Source organism: Cavia porcellus, unplaced genomic scaffold (genome assembly GCF_034190915.1).
Source record: "Cavia porcellus strain 051 isolate PalLab524CR breed Dunkin Hartley unplaced genomic scaffold, mCavPor4.1 scaffold_31, whole genome shotgun sequence".
NCBI classification, from domain to species: Eukaryota; Metazoa; Chordata; class Mammalia; order Rodentia; family Caviidae; genus Cavia; species Cavia porcellus.
Genome location: NW_026947514.1, coordinates 21,551,485 through 21,574,489, shown reverse-complemented (window position 1 = coordinate 21,574,489; position 23,005 = coordinate 21,551,485). Strand labels below are relative to the sequence as shown.

General features: G+C 38.2%; 1 protein-coding gene across 1 annotated transcript in view; it reads right to left on the bottom strand.

The window, feature by feature from the left end:
• Positions 1 to 16,887: 16,887 nt before the first annotated feature.
• Positions 16,888 to 23,005, bottom strand: part of Gtf2a1 (general transcription factor IIA subunit 1) — a 39,859-nt gene continuing 33,741 nt past the window's right edge. The window contains exon 9 of the mRNA XM_063241230.1: positions 16,888 to 20,977. Coding sequence (XP_063097300.1) covers positions 20,870 to 20,977 — 108 coding nt within the window. The 3' untranslated portion in view covers positions 16,888 to 20,869. The remainder of the gene's footprint in view (positions 20,978 to 23,005) is intronic.

The following is a 23,005-nucleotide window of genomic DNA, read 5'->3' as shown; positions in this document are numbered from 1 at the left end:
AGCATTTTTACAGTCTTGGTTTGCATATTCATATGCTAATTGCTTTCACAAGATAGAGGCTGCAGCTCTGTTATCCATCTGGCATTCAATAGCTCTATTTAATCTCTCTATAAAGGTAAGGAAAGATTCAGTGGCCTCTTGTTTAATAGTATTAAAGGAACCTTTTACATCCGTTGCTTCAGGGATTCTTCTCCAAACTTCTAAAGCAATTGAGCCATTTGAGAATAAGCTTAGGCGTGGCAACAAACTTGCCATGTCTTGCCATGTCTGAAAAAGTTCTCTCACCCTGTCTATAGCTTGTGCATCCAGTACGCACTAAGGCTTTCCAATCAAAAGGAGTCATTTCATAACTGTGACCGCTACTGTCAATAATGCCAATTACAAAGGTACTTTTAAGTCCATATTCCTTAACATCCTTTTTTAACTCTTTAAACACAGAGTATTGCAAACTTTCAAAGCGAGGCTTTTGTCCTTGTTGACACAAAACAGGACAAGCAATTAATTTCCCATGTTATTTAACTTCTTGGGACAGCTTTTGCATGGGAGCTAGAATTGAGGGCGAGTTGCCTAGAGATTACACAGGGCAGCAGCTGTGAGGAGACAAGCATATGGGAGAGGCATAGAAAAGCAGAAACAGCGCACCCAGGAAGACCAGGAAGCCGACCACGCAGTGTTCCATCTGCTCACCTGCCAAATGTTGTCACAGCATCCCAGCAAAGAAACCAGGTGTGAAAAACAGAGACAGTACTCAAGGCCCTTCATGCAGCAGTTTGCCCATCTTATCCCAATGCCCCATAATGAGCGTACCCCGCTCAGAACACCAAGGACAACGATCATGAATTTCCCACAAAAATTGCGCTATATTACGCTTGGGGGTAACATGGCTCCCCTTCCTAAGAAGGAAAAGCAGTTCTACACTATGTTTCCGCTGTGCTTCAGACAGGGAATTCCCCATGACTTACTCAGAAAAGTGATTTTCGGAAGAAAATGAGGTAAAATGAAGTAGATGCATGTTGGGGGCCATGTTCAACCCCAGGAACACAATGAAGGTAAGTCACCCTCTCCAGCAGACATCTCCACCATCGAGTGCCTGTTTGGTCACCAAGCTGTTGGGGTCTATGCCTGGATCCCCAATCCCCCAAACAGATGCATAGTGAAGGCCCAAAGGAAGGAGACAAGTGGCATGATCTTTAGGGCTCCAGGACTAACATCTCTGCAGTGTTCATAACTCTTTAGCCAGCCAACTGACTGACCCTGGGCAGCCCGTATTTAATCAGAATAAGCAAGGAGTTGAGTGGAAAATGCAGGAAACCTGAGAAGGGTCTTGGGAGGGGATCAAGGATCCCCTCAGAGCAATAGACGATGTTAACTAAGGAAAACTATCCAGAAAGTCTCCAGGTGGTCTCAGCTGTGGCCTATTTGCCCCCTGAGGTTTCTCCTCATTCTTAGTTCAGCCATGCCCAGGCCATGCCACAGACCTGCATGTATATTTAACTTCAACGCTCCAACATGTATTATCTTAGTTGCTTTCCTGTTGCTGGGACAAAATATCTAACACCCACAAATTAAAGGAGGAAAGATATATTTTAGCTCACAGTCTGTAGAGGTTTCAGTCCATAGTCAGCTGACTCCACGGCAGGGTGGTGTGGTAGGGGGGGCATGTCAGAAGAGAAACAGTCCATAGCAGGGTAAGCAGGAAGCAGCAAGCAACAAAGCTTCCAGACTTTGATCCCATCCAGGCTACAATCCTATTGAATGATGCCACCCACACCCAAAGAGTGCCTCCCCATTATTCACTCCCAGAACTACGCTAAACCAATCAGTGAACTAAGTTAGTTTCATTTCCACAGGAAAAGGAGGAGTCGTAAAGCAAGCTTCAATATGTGTAGTGTCTCATTTTGTTCTTTCACTCCTCAGTTCCTTGTTATAAAATCCCACATGTAGAAGAGGAGGTGGTGATTTGAGGGCCTTCCATCTCCTTAGTGATAGCTTTAATGAATCTTTTTCCTTTTCTCCAAATCAAGCAGCCTCCTTGGTTTAATCAGTGGCAAGCAAACAAACCTGAGCTACGGACCTGAGTGGTTGGTAACATTTCTTCCTTGATACATTGTCTTGGTTACTTTTCTCTAGTTGCTTTGACAAAATACTCCATGCTCAAAATTAAGGAAGGAAAGATTTATTTAGTTCACAGTTTGTGGAGGTTTCAGTCCATAATTAGCTGGTTCCAAAGCAAGGTGCACGGCACAGAGACAGCGCTTCAAGGTGGCAGAAGACAGCAAAAGCAGCAAGAGTGAAAAAAGGACAAGCCTCTTTTCTTCCCTTATATTGTAAGCGGGCTTCACACCTCCCAGGCAGGTGTAGCACTCACACCATCTCCCTCCCTCCTCTTGCACAGGATGAGGATGTTTACAAAGTAAGGATCCTGGTTTCCTATTGAGTCACTTAAATTTCTAAACTTTTCAAGTTAGCACTGTGTAGCAATCATTACATACCCTTTCTTCCTTGTGTGAATAAGACACCACAATATTCTGGCTTTTCAGTGCCATCACTGATTGCTCCTTTACAAACTTGTGTTGCTCTATTCTCTTCCCATCAACCTCTTACAATACCCAGGAGTTCAGTCTTGGCTCTCTCGTCTTTCCTACTAAGATTTATTCTTTAAATGGTCTCATGGAATCACGAAGCTTTGACTACTGTATATATGCAATGCTTCTTAAAAGTGTGTATCCAGCTCTTTCTCTCTTTGCAGGCCAGTTGCAAGGAGGTGGACAGCAAGTTTGCCACTCACATTCAGCAGATTGTACAGTGCCACCGCAGGCCCAGAGTAAGGGGAAGACAGGAAGCAGAGATAGACTGAAACCTCTGGAATCAAAAGACATGGAGACTCGGAGCTGAGCAGGGTGAGGATGGTGCCCTCACGAGGTGGCTGCCTGGAGAGGGGTGTCGGCGTGCTGATAGGAGGAGGCAAGCATGCCGGAGGAACAGCAGGGTGTGAGATGACAGCACCTGGCTGGTGACTATGGCATCTGTGTACCCAGGAGCCTGTGCAGCATGAGACATCACAGCATGGCCTGTTCTCAAACCAGAACTCCCGAGATCCAGCCACGGTGGGACTCAGGCAGCTTATTCACCCGCCATCTTGGTAAGTACCTGCGGCATGGGCCTGGAGGAAAACTATTACCTGTGAGCCTACTGCCACGCGGGCGGAAAATCAAGCACCCTTCAGCCCCCCCCCCCATAGCTACTGGGGACAGATGTCTCAGCATCTCTTGGGAGGATGACCATATGCAGTATAGCAAATATGGGGGATTTCCTTCTGTCTTCTGTTTGAAGGCAAAGGTTGTTTTCATGGTTTTGTTTTGTTATGTTTCTTTTGCTCTATTCAGTACTCTCAATTGGTTTTATAATGCTCTATTTTTGGTTTGATTTTGCTATACCTAATTGACTGGACAACTATTGTGAAGTTAAAGAGATATACCATAGTACCTGCTATCCCAGTGTCCTACTGTGAAATCCTGTACTAGTTTCTCTGCATTGTCTCGATTGGCTTTGTTCTGTCTTGCGCTGTTGCATTTTTACTACTTTCAAAATAAAAATTTTTTTTAAAAAGTGTGTATCCAGACAAGATTGTTCTCTAAACTCCAAACTTCTATATCCATCTGCCTTCCCATCAATCTCCATTTTGACATCTAATAGAGGCCTCAAACTAAAGAGGTCTGAAACTAAACTCCTGATCTTTACCTATCCCCAAACCCACTTCTCAGCTTTCCTTATATCAGTTAATGAAAATACATCCTCAATGTCCTCAGACTCAAATGTTGTAATCTTCCTTGATTTTTCTCTCAAATGCCACATCCAAACCACCAACAAATCTTCATGGCTTAGCCATCAAACTTTGTTTAGAATATGGCCACTTCTTATATACTCTTTACTAATATTCTGGTCTACAGGGCCATCTTCTGTCTTCTTAGGATTGCTAAATGCTCTCTATTGTTTTTTCTGATGCCTCCACCATAATTTATTCAAGAGCTGCCAAACTACTTCCTAGGGGCGAAATTGGGCCCACTAACTCTCTTTATATATATATTCTAAGAGCTTAAAATAACTATTTTTAAATGGTGGAGGAAAATGAAAAGAAGAAGCCTATTATGGGTATTTTGAGTGATGTGGCCTGATTGCTTTCTTTTTTGTTTTTATCTCTCACAAATCTCCTTGCTGACCTCAGTCTAGCTGTTGTGGCTTTCTGCTATTCCTTCATTACAGGAATAAAACTCCTCAACAACTACCATGGCCTTGGCTCACAGCTGAATGGATAAACATTCACCTCCATCAGACTTTTGCCAAAATAGCACCTGTTTGGAGAGGCCTAACCTAACTTAAAGCTGTAACTTATTCTTTGTTTTTCTATGAAAATTCACAAAGTTAGAAACTAACCTTTGTAGTTCACAGAGTTCCGAAGGTCACAGAAAGGAGTATAAAATGCCTGTCAATCATTAAGCCTACAATGAAGAATATTATGTTTTAAAATACAGACGTGAAGATGATGCATATTTGTAAGTGAAAGGTGAATTGACTTTATATAATAAAATGTTTGGCAAATGACCATTCAAATAAGGCATCCATCACATAAACTGAAGTACAAGCTGCATGTGACAGAATACTAAGTTATCCAAACACGTAAATAAACCTAGAGTTTTAGGAAATTTGGCTTACGCTGATGGCTATTAAGAAACAACACAGTAATTAACTTGGAAAAATTAACAACAGTGAATTATAAACATGACCACTGTATAATTTGACTATCACCGTTTTTGCATACTTGCAAAAAAAAAAGTCATGGTCAAGTATTTTATAGCAAAAGCCAAAATATATACTCACCAAACACATTTCCCCACATGCTGGACATGCGCTTACATACGCATTAACCAGCATGTTCTCATTGACAGAGATCTTCCAGGTAGAATAGACCCAGGGTCAGCATTGCTATGTCCATCCCCGTAAGCCCTTCCACACAATGTTCTTGAGCTTTCATATCTACCCGACAGGTGCAAAGGAGCCTAGGAAAGGGGAAAATGTGTGTCAGGTAAGCCATCGCCTGCGTCCCTGAATGACTGCACAGAAATAGGACACTGTAGCAGATAGTGGCAAATAGAGGCAACAAATTTTTATTGAGCTCAGCTGCTGAATTCTTGAATTACATGAATATTGCTGGTTTACTTTCTTAGAATAATTCATAGTCTTACACTGTATGCTTTCCTTATTTCAGAATTCTAACAACTATGGACAACATGTATTTATTTTTTCCATAATTAAAACATATTTTAATTCTTTGTCCATGTTACTTGAGTTAGGTGAGTCCTTCTGTGTTGAAACAATTTGACAGCATGTAACACAAGAGTTGTGCAATCGTCTTGCACAATCCCTTAGGCAGCCTTGTTGTTATGAGTTAGGTATGAAGCATCTCCCAAAGACTCATGAGGGCTTGATTCACAATGCACTCGTGATCTCTGAAGAGGTCTTTGACTCTTTACATGTTGTGTCTCGTACACTTGAGCTCTCACCTGCGTCCCAGGTTAAGTTCAGCTGCAAGGAAGCTGAGCTCTACAAAAGTAGCCCAAGAAGATTCAGCAGACTGAGTCTCAGAATCAAAATGTGGCCGGGGGCTGAAATTTATTCCAAATGGGGAGAAGACTGACCTAAACAAATAACTTTTCTACATAGAATTTAAGGAAGAGGAGAGAGAAAAAAAGAGAAAAAGAGGGAGAGGGGGAGGGAGAGAAAGAGAGATTGAATGTAGTGCACCTGCGTCACTAAGTACTTATTATAGACACTTACTCAGCAAGTCTGTCAGGTCAGTGAATGAGGTCAAGAACTTGCCAAACTGAAGAGTCATTGTCAACCAATGGAACAAAGACAGAACAGGAGTGGAGAATAAGGCACAGCCTTCTTTCTAGGGCTGCTTAAACATCTCTTCCTCCCCTTTTCTCCTGCCAGCGAATTAGTGACCTGTCAAATGTATTCGCAGTTGGCTGATGTCACATATAGAACCCCCACACTCTCCCATTACAGGCTGCACTGCTGAAACTCAGAGGAAGACACCGCTCACAGCGGTCCCCATGCGGGACTGACATGTCTCCCAATCCCCAGCCGTGCCTGTCGTTCTCCGAGCCAGCACACTGTCATAACAACTAGTTGTTTTGCTGCAGGTTCACGTACAAGGGAATGCAAAACCACTGTAACGTGTGAGCCTGAAAGAGTTATCTGGTCCTCAGTAGAGATCATGAGTTAGACACCCCCATGCTGTCCTGACCCTAACAGTACCGGAAAACCAGTCAAAGAGATTTCCATCATTTTATGAGCCCTCTCAGCACCTTCTTGTTTTAACTGAAATTCTCAGAGATTGTTTGTCCCGCTTAATAACGAGAGGAGAACTGGGAAATAGTAGACAGTCCTATCTCTTTCCAATCCCCACCTCCCCACATACACACTGTTGTAAACTACTCAGGTGCTTTTGAAAGCAAGTTCCCTTTCTCAAAAAGGACAGGACTTTTGAATTCTAGGGCAACCTGACAGCAGGTTGCTTTGTAAATAAATAGTGAAAGGGCAAAAATTAAGAATTATGGCAGATAGAAATGATTCTTGCAGGTTAATAATTTTATGTGTTGAGCATTAGATTTTGCAGGATTGTCCCTTCCACAGTTTCTCACAAGAATCAGAATCAGACTAGAGTGATGCCACAGCCACTGACTTAGGCCCCTATGACACAACCCACGCGTACTGAAATCTTTGGCCAAATCTTAAGTATAAAGCAACATAATTCCAGGCAGCATTGTCAGCGTCTATGAGAGAAGGCAGACTTGAATTGACAATACTTATTCTTTGTTTTTCTATGAAAATTCACAGTCAGAAACTAACCTTTGTAGTTCACAGAGCTCCGAAGATCACAGAAGTATAAAATGCTTGTCAATCATTAAGCCTCCAATGAAGAATATTGTATTTAAAATACAGACTTGAAGATGATGCATATTTGTAGGTGAAAGGTGAATTAAATTTATATAACAAAATGTTTGGCAAACGACCATTCAAGTAAGGCAACATTTATACTTTGCCCATCACATAAACTGAAGTACAAGCTGCATGTGACAGAATACTAAGTTGTCCAAACACATAAATAAATCTAGTTTTAGGAAATTTGGCTTATGCTGATGGCTATTAAGAAACAACACAGAGTAATTAACTTGGAAAAACTTAACAACAGTGAATTATAAACATGACCACTGTATAATTTGACTATCACCGTTTTTGCATACTTGCAAAAAAAAGTCATGGTCAAGTATTTTATAGCAAAAGCCAAAATATATACTCACCAAACACATTTTCCCCACATGCTGGACACACGCTTACATATGCATTCACCAGCATGTTCTCAGTGACAGAGATCTTCCAGGTAGAATAGACCCAGGGTCAGCATTGCTACGTCCATCCCCGTAAGCCCTTCCACACAATGTTCTTGAACTTTCATACCTACCAGACAGGTGCAAAGGAGCCTAGGAAAGGGCAAAGTGTGTGTCAGGTAAGCCATCGCCTGCGTCCCTGAATGACTACACAGCAATACGACACTGTAGCAGATAGTGACAAATAGAGGCAACGAATTTTTATTGAGCTCAGCTGCTGAATTCTTGAATTACATGAATATTGCTGGTTTACTTTCTTAGAATAACTCATAGTCTTACACTGTATGCTGTCCTTATTTCAGAATTCTAACAACTATGGACAACATGTATTTATTTTGTCCATAATTAAAACATATTTTAATTCTTTGTCCATGTTACTTGAGTTAGGTGAGTCCTTCTGTGTTGAAACAATTTGACAGCACGTAACACAAGAGTTGTGCAATCGTCTTGCATAATCCTTTAGGCAACTATGTTGTTATGAGTTAGGTATGAAGCATCTCCCAAAGACTCATGAGGGCTTGATTCATAATGCAGCAGTGTTCGGAGGTGGGACTTGGAGAGGTGACCAGATCATGAATTCATAGCTGAATGGGTTGTCAGGAAAGGAACCCAGTTGGAGAAGGAAGCTGACTTGTCTTTGAAGGCTACATCTTGTCCTGCCCCCCTCCCATTCCCTCTGCTCTGGTAGCCATGAGGTGAGCAGTGTTGCTCTGCCGTACCCTTCCACCATGATGCTCCACCTCACCTTAAATCCAGAAATGACTGAGCCAACAGACCTTGGACTGGACCCTCTGAAACTGTATCCACAGTAAATCTCTTCCCTTCTCTTAGTTGGTCTTCTCAGGTATTCGTCACAGGGATGCAAAGCTGACAGACATACACGCTACCTCATTATCGTGAATTTAGAATAAAAATATTCTCAAAGAATTGGCATAAAATCCAAATAACAAATAGTTGGGAGAAAATGTTTAATTGGTATTAGAGTCATTGTTTCTTTTTTGGTCCCGGGGATTGAACTCATACCTTGCACTTGCCAGGCAGGTGCTTATGCCGCTGAATGAAATCCCCAGGTTCATTATTATTTCTGTATATTCATCAACAGATTAAAGGACAGAGAAAATGTAGTATTTATACGCTCTGTCATAAAGAAGAGTAGGTCTGAGTCATTTGTAGGAAAATGGATCCACCATGAGACAATAATTTTAAGTATGATAAATCAGGTATATAAGTTTAAATATGCATGGTTTCTCTTATACAAAACCCAAATTAAAATAATTTAAAGAAAAAAATGAAAGATAAGACAATAGAAAACAGGGAGATCTTTTGCAAAGAAGAAGGGGACCAAGAGATGGGAGAAAGGAAGAAAGGAGGAGTGGGGAAAGAAATAAAGAAGTTAAGGTATGTGATGTACATGGACTAACTCCTCATGATGAATGTGATCATTAAATACTGCAAACATGCACAAAACATATTTTATTTTTACTAATAAAAATTTTAAAAATTTAAATAATTTCTCACTAGAGACTTCATAAAAAGGTAAATTTTGTCTTCATGATATTATTGTCAATAAATACCTCTCCATTATACAGGAAATTAATTTGATTTCCCAACACTTAGCCCAATCAAATTGACACACAGCCTATTAATTCCATTTATTCTCAAATTATACAAGAAATTTTATTAAAACCTTATTCTCAGAATAGTTTTGACTTTGATACCTGCCCTAATGCTGCATAAGAGTTACTTGACCTAAATAAAAGATCAATATATCCCTAGAACAAATACAACTCAAAATCCATAGGAGGAGGAACAGAGTTAATCATCTATAAATCTCTGCTAGACCAAAGTAAAATATCAAAAATTAAGTAACCAAACTGCATTTTCCAAGTAGAATTAATTTAGTTTAAGAGGTAATAGTGGCATAAACAAAATACTTTTGATACTATTTTATCTTCTAATTTTTGTTACATATTTACACCTAAGATTTATTTGCTACCAGCTCTGTAATTAGACTGAAAAGTTTATGCTATTGTTTATATAAAGAACTCTCACTGTCTACAAGTCAGAGTAATTAAATCTTACTTCGTATTTATTTTGCTTTGATTTCCTACCCTATTGCTTTTGTAATTGGTAAACTTACCCATGTTTATTAATTTCTTTCCCTTCATTCTTTTGTCCTATTAATTTTCATAATCTTTTTTCCTAAAAATAATTTTCTATTACTTATTTTAACCCAGAGGTCATACAAGTAATAAATATATCTATTTCATCTTCACAAAAACTATTTTTCTAAAGATGTCTTGATTTCATTCTCATCAAAAATGTTAGCTTAGCATAGATTTCTAGGTTGAACTATTTTTCATTAACACTTGATCCCACTAACTAAACCACTGTTCTTGCTTCTTCACTGGTTAAGAAGATAGACTCTAAAGTCAGACGGAGCCCAGACTTGGCACTTATTACTTGTTGTATGCCTTTGGACCAAATCTAGAATCCTACCCTAGGAAACAAAAACTAACCCACTTCTTGTGAGCAAATAAAATTATGTTTAAAATATATTAATGATAGAATTTATTCTTCTTACATGCTTTTCTTATTGCAAACATTTTGTCATAGTGTTTGCCTTTTGGTATATACGAAAATGTTCATGGATTTCCTTTTTTGTTTATTATGTTCTTTTATTTTCTACCTCTACCAGCATTTGAAAGGACAACTGTCTGGCTCTGTAAAATGGAACTTTCTCCTCTAATTCCAACACATTATAGATCACAGGACTGGGAGAACTCTGTAAGTACGGATGGTGAGGACATTGACAGAGGCAATATATTTCACTTTTTTTCCTCTCTTTTTTCTCCTGCTTCTGCTTCTTCTATTTGATTGTCTTTTCTTTTTCCCCTCGGTGCTGAGGATTGCACCCAGGGCCTCAGTCATGCTAGACAAGTGTTTTGTCACTGAGCTATACTTCCCGCCACCTTTGCACCTTAATGTTTGTTCTCTTAGTGTGCATGCGTGTGCCTATGTGTGCATGTGTGTGCCCTCAATTCGTCAAATCTTCGTGAACTCAGGCATGTGCAAAAATACATATGATCTCCAGTTCTGGGGACCATATTGCCACTAGCTATTGCCTTGTTTATACTAATGTAGGCCATGAAATTATTAATGCTTCTTTGAAAATAATACATGCTTTACACGAAAAAGATAAAAGTCTCACATTGTTTTAGGATGAATTATAAAGGACTCAAATCCTTAGCGGGGATTCAGTCCTGTGTTCAACACATATTCTCAAGCATTAAAAGCAAGCGTGACATGCTTGGATCTTTCATTTATTTCTTCTGGTACTTACGATTTAAAACACAGGCAGAAGCATCTGAAGTTTTAAATACAGATGCCTGTCCACCATTCTCCTTCTAACTCCACTGGAATATAAAACAGTTATTGTCTATGTTTTGTGCTTTAAAGTTATAACAAGTTGTGGGCTGCTTTCATTCATACTGATAAAACACATTTTCAAAAATTAAACATAAGGTCAGAATGAGGTCCTTCTGAAATAAACATTTCAAACACACACAAAAAAGCTCTATAATGCTGTGACTCGATTTTCCTATTTGTAAAATGGAATACTACATTGTTATTGAAAATTCATGTATTATATAGCTAGTGTCTTGGTTATAAAAGCATTCGTATTTATCTGGTTCAGGAGTACATGTCTTCTTGAATCTGTGAATTGTGTTGCTACTATTTTTCTAGAAAAGTTTGGTCAGCATCTCTTCAATCTTGCCTTTCTTCCTCCCATGCCTCCCTGTAGGAACTCCTAATAAATGTATGCTAGGCTTTATCATTATGATCCCTATTCCTAGCAACCTTTCCAACTTTTAATGTCTTTCATGGGTTGCACTTTAATTTCTCAAAAGCTACTTTCATAGAATCATTCTTAGTTATGAATATTCTCCCACATAACTCATTCCTTTTGAAATTAATTTTAAAGACATGGGTTCTCAGGCATGTATTAATCAGGGGGGCTTATTATAGGTACTGGCTCACACAGTTATGGAAGCTGAGAGGCCTCCAATATACCATGTGCAACTGGAGGGCCAGCAAAGTGGACAGCGCAATTCAGGATGAGTCTACACGTATGGGAACCAGCAGTTCTGATGACCAAGGGTAGGAGAAGATGTGTGTCCCAGCTTAAGGCACACAGAAGTCACCCTTCCTCTGCTTTCTTGCTCTGTTTGGTCCAAAGAGACTGGGTGATGCAAGTTGAAGAAGGCAGATCCTTTTTACTCAGGCTGACTGAAGTGCTGACCTCCTCCAGGAGCACCCACACAGACAAGCCCAGAAACCACATTTATCACTATCTGTGCATCCCTGGGCTTAGTCAAGATGGCACAGAAAGTTCACCCTCACAAGTTCTTTTTTTTTTTTTTTTTTTTTGTCTTTTTCCTTTTTATCGGTACCAGGGATCAAACTCACGACTGCCTGCTTTACAAGGCAGGCGCTTATGCCGCTGAGCTAAATCCCCAGCCCCCACAAGTTCTTTTAAGGCCATGTATTTTACTGTTTCCAGAGATGACCTTTTAGTATAGTGTTATTTACTTGTAAATATAGGATTTAACTTACCTACTTAATGATTTTAATTATATGTATATAATTTTGTAGTTTGTTCTATCATTTTGTATTTTAGACTGTAAGTCCTCTTGATGATGACATCCGGTGTTCCCTTAGAGTGAACCGGCTTCACACGTAATCTCTAATTTTGCCTCTGAATAACTCATAAACAAAGCTTGACTTTCGATATTAGAGTTCCATCTTACCAAAGGAATGACAGCATTATATGCAGAAATATTGCTTTACTTCTACTATATACTTAGTATAGCTCCAGGGTCAATTATTATTATTATTATTAGCTTTGAGAGTCCACATTAAATGTAAATCTCAATTCTGTACATAGACTTGGAACTAAGTTTTCTTGGGAGATGATGGTCTTCTCCAGAGCCCTGAGTAGATGCACACCTCCTTGAAAAGTAGTACAGAGTAGAGGCTAAAAGTACAGACTCTAAAGACTACATGAATTTCAGTGTCTACTTGACTGTGTAATAATACTGACCCTCAGTATTTAACTCAGTATATGACTCTGTTACCCATCTTCAGTCCTTCCTCAATGGCGAATTAGAAACTTCCCTGCCTGAAATGCAACAGCAGTTAACACACCATATTATATCCACTCTTTAGTGTCCTAAGTGTTTTACTTAACTCATGTAATCCTTACCACCATACAATCCTTGTAACAATCTTACAAGGTAGGTTATTACACATAAGGAAACAATCAGTTTCTGCCTTCTTTCCCCCATTATCCCTGGGGGGCGTATTTTCTCTTTCCCTCCCTCCCTCTCTCTGTCCCTCCCCTCCCCAGCCCATCTGTCTTTCTCCCTGTCAAACTAGAGGTTTCTTTCTAGTAGAATGGGCCTATACTATGTCTATTCTGTGTGGGAAGACATAAAAAAGACTACTGAAAAGAAACATAATGTTAATAAAATTTAATCATCTAACACTTAAACTGGTGGAACTTAAATACTAGTCATAAACCCTGCCACAACTTTCCAAGCCATTCCTGATAGCTGCAAAACTACTGTAAAGAAGAACGACTGAAATTTGCCGTGGTCCCTCTGCATTTTCCCATTCAACCATCCTGGTTGCTATGAATAAAAGTTCATAGCAGCAGGCATACAGTGTGTGTTGGGACAAAGTTTTCTCTCTAGTTGGAAAGGACCCATCCATCGAGTACCACTGACCAGATCAAGACTCAAATCTGGAACCTGTCACTTCCTCTGTCTTCATGCAGGTCATTCAAGCCTCATGGTCCTCAGGTTTGTCATTTGTCAAAAGCCACAAGGTTATAACTTAATTTAGTCCTTGAAGATCACTGTATTTTTAACTTTTCAGTTAAAACGGCTCCATTCAAACACAGAGGGGAACATAGCATGCTGGCTCCCATGCCAAACAGCTCTGGCTTCCCTAGATTTTAGGTTTTCTTGATCCATGGAGTCCTCACACCTACTCCAATTTGCCCCTGAAGCTTTGTCTCCTTTTCATCCTCACTAAGCCCAACACCTTTTACCTTTGGTTCCTCAAAAGTCACTACAATGCCAAACCATGTGAATGAATCAGAACGTGTTTTGAAGGCTTATGAGTAAGGGGATTTGTGGTGATGGGGGCAGGTGTGCCTCCCTCATAGAACCTGTGCTCCACACAGTCCCTGGACCACCTTGATCCTTAGGGACCTCCATACTCCCACAGCTGGCTCGGAATCAGCCTTCTCCTTTCCTAGTCCTTCTCCATCAAGCCTTCTAGTTCTCACAGTATCTTCTCATTGTCATAGAGTAGGTTTTTCTCTCCCATCTCATCGTGAGCCTACCGAAGCTTACATATGATGACACACAAAACTCAGTAAGATGCTTTAAAAATTAAAGACCATTTTCCCTCTATTCCCTTGCCCTAAATGCCAACACAGGAGAACCCGTGATTAGCAGTTATCTAGGATTACATTCCTAGAAGAGGCTCCCTTGCTCATCAATGTCTTTAAGACAACCACTAGTAACCTAAGGCCAATTCTAGTTTTCCTCGAAGCCTGCGACTCCAGTTCTGTGATTCTCCAGAACTGTGATTCCAGTTCTGTGACTCCTATTTCTACTTTTGCATAAACCAGTTTGACTAGGTTTTTTGTACCATGTAAAAGGAGGAGTCCCGACTTTAAGTGAGTGGTTACACTGGTAATTTCCAGGCCCTCTACTCTTTTCCAAATGAAAGAACAAACTACAGCAATACCAAGCAACAGCCATGCCATGTGGCTCTTCCGTCATGCAGCACTATTTGAAAACTCAACTTGAGAGAAGGCAGCTGTAAGCCTGGCTACCAGGACAGCCACTCTGATTGCAATAGGAAGCTCAGGAACAGTGACAAACTGGTGTATCAATTTGCCTGACAGCCACCTAGGATTTTATAGTAAAGCACACTCTGATGTTGTGTGGGAGGGCAGAGGCAGAGGGCTTTGGGTGCTATGTATGGGCCCCCACCCCCCGGCCCCTTTCTCTCATGAGCAGCTATTCCACGGCACCCTTCTACCATGTTTCTGCCTTAGACGTGGCCATCAAGGACTGAATCCTCTGAAACCTGAGCACAAACACTTCCTCCTTTTAGTTGTGAATGCTGGGTATCTGGCCCAGGGACAAAAAGCTAATACAGTCAAAAACTGTTGCTGTCAGATCCATCCAAGGACAACTCTGCCTCACACAAAACACCATTTTTCTCCCCTGCAGAAAAGAACACTCTTCCTTCTAATCACTTACTTAACTCTTAAGGGAGGGGAAATCTCATAATTCACTGCTGATTCCCAAGTCAGCATGGTTTTTATTTATCACCTTGTCTTTTCAGGGCGATGAGTACAGTGGAGTGCAGGGTGCTCCTAAAATGCCTCCTCTAAACAGAAACCAAGACCAGGCTGCTGCAGGGCCATGGGCTCTCATTTGCAGGTCTAAGGGGGAAACCACCTGTTCATGGCAACTGGGGGCCAAAGACCTATTTCATCCAAACTGTGCCAAAGGTAAAGCATCTTGACCTCACTCTCCAGTCTGCCCAAGTTTCATTATCATCATGCACTGTGATCTCATACAAGTTACTTGGCTTCCACAAATTTCATCTGTAAAATGACGAACACCTTTCTTCCAGGCTTTTGTGAAAAGAACAGGTGAGGTTATTTGGCATTAATCCCTGTCCCTATCCTTCCATTAAAACCAGGTTTGTTTGTGTCCCCCCCCACACACAACATACCTTTCTGGTTCACCAAGAACTGTCTATGAAATCTGTCTAAGGCCTCCCTGCTGCCCTTTCTCAGGACTAAAGAGTACTAGCCCAGGGCCTTTACATTGAGCTACCGACCTCCTCAGTCTTCTTTCAAATTTTTTTTTAATTTTTGAGGATCTTGCTAAATTGCCCAGCCTGGGCTGAAAGCTGTGATCCTCTTGCCTCAGCCTCCCAGTGTACTGGGATTGCAGGTATGCACCACCGCACTTTGGTCATCTTCCAGTTTTAATCCCCCCCCCCCATTTGAGAACAAGAACTGTCTTATGAGGTTCTTTTGTTGTGGGAGGTGAAATTCTACGTGGAGGTTCCAGAATATATGGATATAAAAACATAAATTTCAGAACATGAAAATAATACTAAGTACACATCAGGGTAAACATATACTCCATACACTATAGATTGCATATGCCATTTCAGGATAGGCATGGGATCTGATACATGTTCACAATAAAGGAGAGAAAGTTGTAGAGACGGCAGGGAAACCTGAGCTTAAACAGACTCAGACATTAATGATTCTGGAACAAGTGAATCATTTCGTACAAATGCACCTCCAGTGGTAGCCCTACCTCAAATAAATAAATAAAATGCCATCCCTCTCCTGTCTACTGGAGTCAGATGCACTGCCTCATCAGTTCAACCTCCCAAGCTTACTCTGGTTGCAACTGTTATCTTTTGTGACTTCCACAGTTACAGCTGTGTGGAATTTTTTTATTCTGACTATTTAAAATGTTTTTCAGCTCTAGTCTTTTTTAATTATGAAATTAAGCAAATTATGAAGAGTGCAAAGTATCAAGCACCATTCTAAGAACACTGTAGGTATTATCTTACTTAATCCTCAAAATTTCATCCTTGCCATTTCAGAAAACTTAAGGACACAAAGGTTAAGATCATAATCAATGCAGAAACTTCAATTAAACTGCAAAATACAAGATGTGCTGACAATAAATAAAATATCTTTATTATGATTATTTTAAAAGTTAAAATTTGCATGTTTCCTTGATAAAGTAGTCTAGAACAGGATAAAAAATTACAAAAAGGCAAGCTCTTTCTTAATGATTCATTTGAATTAACTATAAAATTAAAATACCTAATTATTCAATACTTTCTAAAATAACACAAAATATATTCAATATATAATATAAACCTCAATAATCCAATTCTCCTAATGAGCAATTATTTACAAACTATGAACTAAGAGAAAGGGTTTAGCTAGACAAATAAGAAACAATGTTCTTGAATAATTTTATCCTAAGTAATCTATACTTTGGAGTAGAAATATCCATGTAATACAGTATGTTAATTTTATATCCTTACACTTAGTGTGAGCTTATCCCAACCTAAATTCCTGTGTGCCTTGAAAATACAACTTTTTTAAAAAGCTATTATGAATTTATAAGTTTAATAGTTGAGACTAACATTCAAAACAATGCATCTTAAGAGTACAGAATTTAATGATACCCTTATTGTTGTTAAACTTATCCTCATTAACAAGGTAAAGCATTTTCCTTTCTAAACTTTGTAATTTTATCATTATCTATGTAACAATAACATAGACTAGTAAGCAAAGCAAGCAACATTACTTTTTTAAATAACATCTTTAATTAAAGTTTTTGCAAAGGTAAAATATTAAACTTAAAATAGGTCTTAGTACATCAAAATACTAAGTTCTCTAACTGTATTTCAAGATGGTCTTTAAAACATAATACCCATATATCACAGAAGAGCAACCTTGATCTGCAATTGTACAGAATGAATTTTACAAACATAATAAATATATTCATGTCCTTACACATAACAGTATGTACAACAGCAGTTGACAATAGTAGCTCAGAACAGCAAAAAGGATCAGCTCCTCCCCCAAGTCGTAGCGCTAATGCATACTGGACTGATTCAAGAAAACTTAACTGAAAGTAGTTACTAACTGAACATAGTTCTTCCCTTACAAGAGAAGGCAAAGAAGTTTTTGTTCCTCAAGATACACAAAAATATTAAGTTTGAGGTGTTCTTCCTTAAACCACAGAAAATGACAAATGGCAGACTAAGGCAGACTTCAAGAATATAAACTTCAGAATAATTTCCATAGAATAGTATAAGATTAAAAGTAACACAAATCCATGAGGCAACACATAAAACAACTTTTTAAACCAACAAATTCAAAATCTGCTACAGCTGATTCAAATAGGCAGAAGACGGACATATGAAGTAAAATGAAATTGTACAAAAACAGATCAATAAAACATTGCACGAAAGCTCAAAAAAGTTCAAGGTGAAATAATCTGAAAATATAGGAACTTTCTCAAGTGGAAGAAAATACTAAGTTATAAAGGGAATTCCCAAGAGGAAATCATGTCTGTTTTCTCATACAAGGCATATTTTACTCTCTGATAATAATGGTGACATTATTGCTATGAGACAATAAAAAAATTACTCTTAGAGGGAGATAATTCTTTTCATTCCTCCCTAAAAGTCAGGAAAAAAATCCTTGATATTCACTATAGCAAAAGAAAATCTTTATACAAAAGCTATTATATTTTTATGTTATTTTCTAAAAGCAGTCTATTATGCTTAAGAACACATTATAATCACTATACACTGCTCAAAATGATGCAATACTAGAGTTATCAGTGGCTTTGATTTTTAAAAAGGCAATAGTGTAAATGTGACATGATGACACTAAACAGAAAGAAATGTATTTCAAAAAATATAAAAGCCCAATATAAAGATCCCCCTCATAAACAGACATTTTGCTCTAGAAACTAATTGCACATTAAAGAGTTGTTTTAGCCACATGTGGCACTCCACAGAAATTAAATGTGCTCTCAGGCATTCAAGTGATCCGATTCTAAAAACGACCACTAAGCAAGTCTGGATACTGAAAGGCACACATTCCACACTTCAGTAACTTTGTAAATTTTCCTTCACGCTACTGATTAATATTACTTTTTTTAAAGTAAAAGGTGCCGTCACCATCTGTGCAAATCTAAACAAATCCTCTTCTGAAACCATTACTTATTTTCTTAATACAAAGTCAGAAGAACTGTTTTCCCCCTTTGGATGAACAAACTACTTTCATTTTAAAATCCTGAAGGAATTCCTTGCTTTTTCAAAGGAATGACACTTTAATGTAACCTAACAAAATTATTTTTTAAATATGTTAAAAGCATGATTAAGAATTCAAAGCAAGTAACATTCATATGGCAAAAGCCACTATAATAAAAATAAAACATGCTACTTGATTAAAAAGGAGCATAATGCAGTAATATATAAGAACACAATTTGATATGCAGTGTTGTTTGGACCAGCTTTCAGCATTTTTACATGTAAAAGAAAAGCATTTGCAAGTATACTATAATTAATATGCTGCACACAGGTGCAAATACGAATGATTATTTCCTGCTTCAAAATAACACTAGTGAGTCACTCTGAAAGCAGTGGTTGTTCATGTTTGAAAATACAGTTATAGTAACAGGCCAGTATACAATGCTGCTATGAATATGAATGCTTGTCTACAAAGAGGGCCAAAACATGCTACAGTATTCCAAGTTTTAGTAGCATAAGAACTACTAGATAGCCAAAGGGTTTCAACTTACACAACACCGCAGCACTGCCGCACTTTCATAGGTAGTTCAAGTTGCTGACTTCTTCACTGAGTAAATACAAACCTACTAGTAACCATACTGAAGGACAACTGAACAAGACTTCTGTGATTTTACTCTCCCCCTCTCTCCTCCCCGTCTTATTAAAACAGAAAACACAAGAACAAAAATTGTGTGTGCTATGAGTGTAGTGGGGTAAATAAGCGTCCCCTTAAAAAGACAGATTAATACTGTCAAAATAAAAGCAGTTATTACCAGTGGTGGCATCTAAATAAAACCTAAGGAGCATGCTAGATACCACCACCTGCACCGAAGTTTAGAACATAAATTAAAAAGATCAGTTGGTAAGAGGGGTAGGAAGTAGACAAAAAAAATTTTTATTAGCCTTTAAGAGAAATTTGTTTAAAATAAAATGCTGTAATAGCTCACAGTTTTCTCCTTGGTAATATACACTTTACTGTTACTTCTGGAAATACTTAAAAGGCAAAAGAAAAAACGGAAGACAAAAACGAAACAAAAAAACCCATCAATACACAAGTAACTTAAATACCTATGAATTTTGTCAAGCAAAACATGAGAAACCAATTAGTTCTTAGAACACAAAAGTCAAGTTAAGTGTTTCTGCAATTCTCCAAGGCAGCTGATACAAATACTGCCAAATTGTTCTTCAGAGCCCTAACAGAAATACAGGGCTTTGCATTCTTAATATACATACTAAAATTTCTATTATTTTCATATACAGTCAAATTTCTATGCTTCATCCCATGTGCAAACTGGAGCCCAAGTCTATCTTATCAATGGCCCGGATGAGCCACCCAATGAAAGAGGTAAATAGGTACTTAGTGGCCCTCCTCCCTCATCCCCCCTCCCAAATTTCCCCCTCAGATTACAAAGTTGTTTTTAAAAAACTCGTTCAATTAAAATAATAGGCTTTTAAATTCTTTACTAGTAAACACAAGAAACCTCTGTAATTACTAAATTGTTTAATAAAAATCCAGGTCCTCGCCACCTGTTTTATGCTTCAATCAATGTACAGAATATCTGAATATTTAGCTTAAAGACTAAATGCATATATAAGCACACACTTCAGCCCAACAAGAAAAACCTTCATATACTCAAGTACATACAATTTCAGTTAGGTGGTTATCTTTATGAAATAAAAATGTATTCCTGAGGAGCCAATTGAGAGTTTCTTTCTAAAGTGTAGGACTAAACAGGTTTTTTGTAAGTAAATTAAAGCTGTCATTTTAATTCCATTCAACTAAAACCCAAGTCTTTAAAGTACGAAAACCTAATTAAAATAAACATCCATTCCTGGGTCAAATTTTTGTCTCTAAACTATGATCATTGATTATACTTCCTTTAACTCTTAAATAGATGTTTCATAAAGCAAGGAAGAGGTATATATTACTGAGGGAGAATAACAGGTAAAAAAAATTTTAAGACCTATTATGAGACTTTTAAACTGTTTACTTATACAAGTGAATTAAAATTCAACACCATAATTCTTACCCTTTTGTAAAAAGCTCACACGTAATTTTTACCAAATATAACCACATACAATAAGCAGTTTCGTTTCAATCTATCAAAAGGAAGTTTCTTCAGTTCATTCCAACAAGTGTCTTCTAATTGAGCCCAAGTTGGAGGAAGGAATATAGACAAAGCTTTACATGCTAATTACCGGTGGCAAGTTCCTGTATTTAAAATTGACAATTATGATTTTCCTACACAAAACCCAGCCCCCACCCCAACAATCCCAGGTACTATAGTTCCATGGCTTGCCAGTTACACGTAGTGTCTATGCTGTCAAGGGCTATCTTTGTTCCAGTAGCTTTGCTTCTACTGCACTTTTCTGACATGCAGAAGTGAAGTTCTGGTTGGTGTATGTCCCAAGTTTCAAACCATCCACTTTAATTTTTTTTGTTTCTTTTGTTTTATTTATAAAAGAAAAGAAGCAACTCTTCACCATTCTGCATCTCCAATGGCTTTGGAAAATATATAATCTCTTCCATTAAGATTCATAATGCCATCCTTGAGATGAAATTTCCATTTGTTTTTACTTCTGTGTATCTAAATAAACAAAAATAAAATTAGAATGTAGGTGATAAAATTTAAAAAATGAAAAGCCCATTCACAAAACTTCCTATTATACAATATTGTATTTCTAATTTACTAAGTTTAATTTGATCACCTCATCCCCAAAAAGTCTCTCACTGCAAGGGTTATAAAAAGTAAATTTACTTATAATTAGTATTATATTACTGCTTGTTCATGGAAAGCAACATTTTTAAAAATCAAAATCTAGGGGCTGGGGATTTAGCTCAGTGGCATAAGTGCCTGCCTTGCAAGCAGGCAGTCGTGAGTTCGATCCCTGGTACCAATAAAAAGGAAAAAGACAAAAAAAGAAATTCTAATTCCCTATATAGTATACTCAAGACCTAACACAGAACTTCTCATTCAATAATGCAGAAATGCTCACCAAGTACAGACATTTTCTGAGATTCCAACTCTAAAATCCCACACCTAAACTCTCAGTACAAACATTCTCCATATTGTTGGCCAATGGCTGTTCAGTGTCAGTCTGAATATGATTAAAAGTAGAGGGAAAAGCATTCTAAATTAAGTTATGAATTGTAGGGACAGCTTGTCTTTTGTACTTTCCCCTACTGGAATTTGCCTTCTCCAACTTCCACTTCTGATTCTAGCTCTGTCTTTTGAAACTTAAAGAACTACCAAATTCTTAATGTATTTGAAAATCATTCATGTTCTTCCTCTAAATTTAAACTGTTCTTATTAAAACAGGAACACAAGCATTTAAACAGAAGAGCCAGACCCACAGATTACATCATCGCTTACAGCTCTGATCTCAAAAAAGTAGAGGTTAGATCTTCCATCTTACAGTAGGTGATTTAAAGTTCTAACAGACACTTACCATGTCCAAAGCTGAACTCCCTGTCCTACCCTACTCCAAGTGCAGCCCCTTCCCATCGGAGCTGATGGCAACATCATTCTTTATCTAGTTCGTCATCAAAGGACCCTGATTCTTTTCTCCCCACCTCCCGCTTCTTTTCTTTCCCCTCTATCATACAACCAAAAGGCAGGAAATCCTGCTGACTCTTAAAAAAAGTCTAAGATCCAACTATCCCTCATCAACTTTAACAGCACCACGATCTCTATTACTTGGATTACTGCACTGTATCTCTACCGGTTTCCTCTCTACACTCTACATTCAACCAAGAAGGCAAAATAATCCTTTTCAATAATCCTTTAAATCATATCATACCATTTCTCCATTTGAAACCTGATAACTTTCCTATATATTCAGAATAGGAATCTATGTCCTTATAGAGACCCATACTATCTGCCTCCCTAGGTTGGTCTACAACTCCCCACTTCACCCCAATTTAGCTGCACTGTCTGCTCTTCATATAAAACAAGCAAGCTCTGCCACCAGATGGTAAATATTCTTATTTGAACAAAAGCACAGAGTACAATTTGATAAGCAATTCGTTTACTAGCACAAGCCCTTCATGAAGGAATATGCCAAACGCCAAGATAAAGGCCCTTTAAATTTTACGGTGAAAACTTCTTGAAGTAAAATTATCTATAAATGAAGCTGAAGCCTCTACACTGTATGTCATTTTCACCAAATTTTGGAACAGTCATCGTCTACCTAAATTTGAGAACTCTACACTATTAGCATTCAATAATTAAGACCGATCTGACTGGCATCATGCATCATGCATTCCTTTTATTTTCTCTCACAAACTCGTTGGAATTTTAAAATTTAGGGTTCAAAACTAAACTCTCTAGTCAGTCTACGACAAAGGTCCTCTTCTCTTGCTTGCTAAAACTTACATTTGCTATTATGAAACAGTGTATTGGATAATTTAGTTAAAATCTATTTCCCTGAGACATTTGACCCAAAGAAAGGTTTACTGGTGTCTGCTGTTTTAACCCCATTATTCTCGCTTTGTATGTATATATGAGGCAATCACATGTGATATAATGTTTAAAGTATGAAAAACAATTCACCCAGAAATTATTACACACAAAGCAGATGCAACAAAATTCTAAATAACCTCTGACTTTATAAAG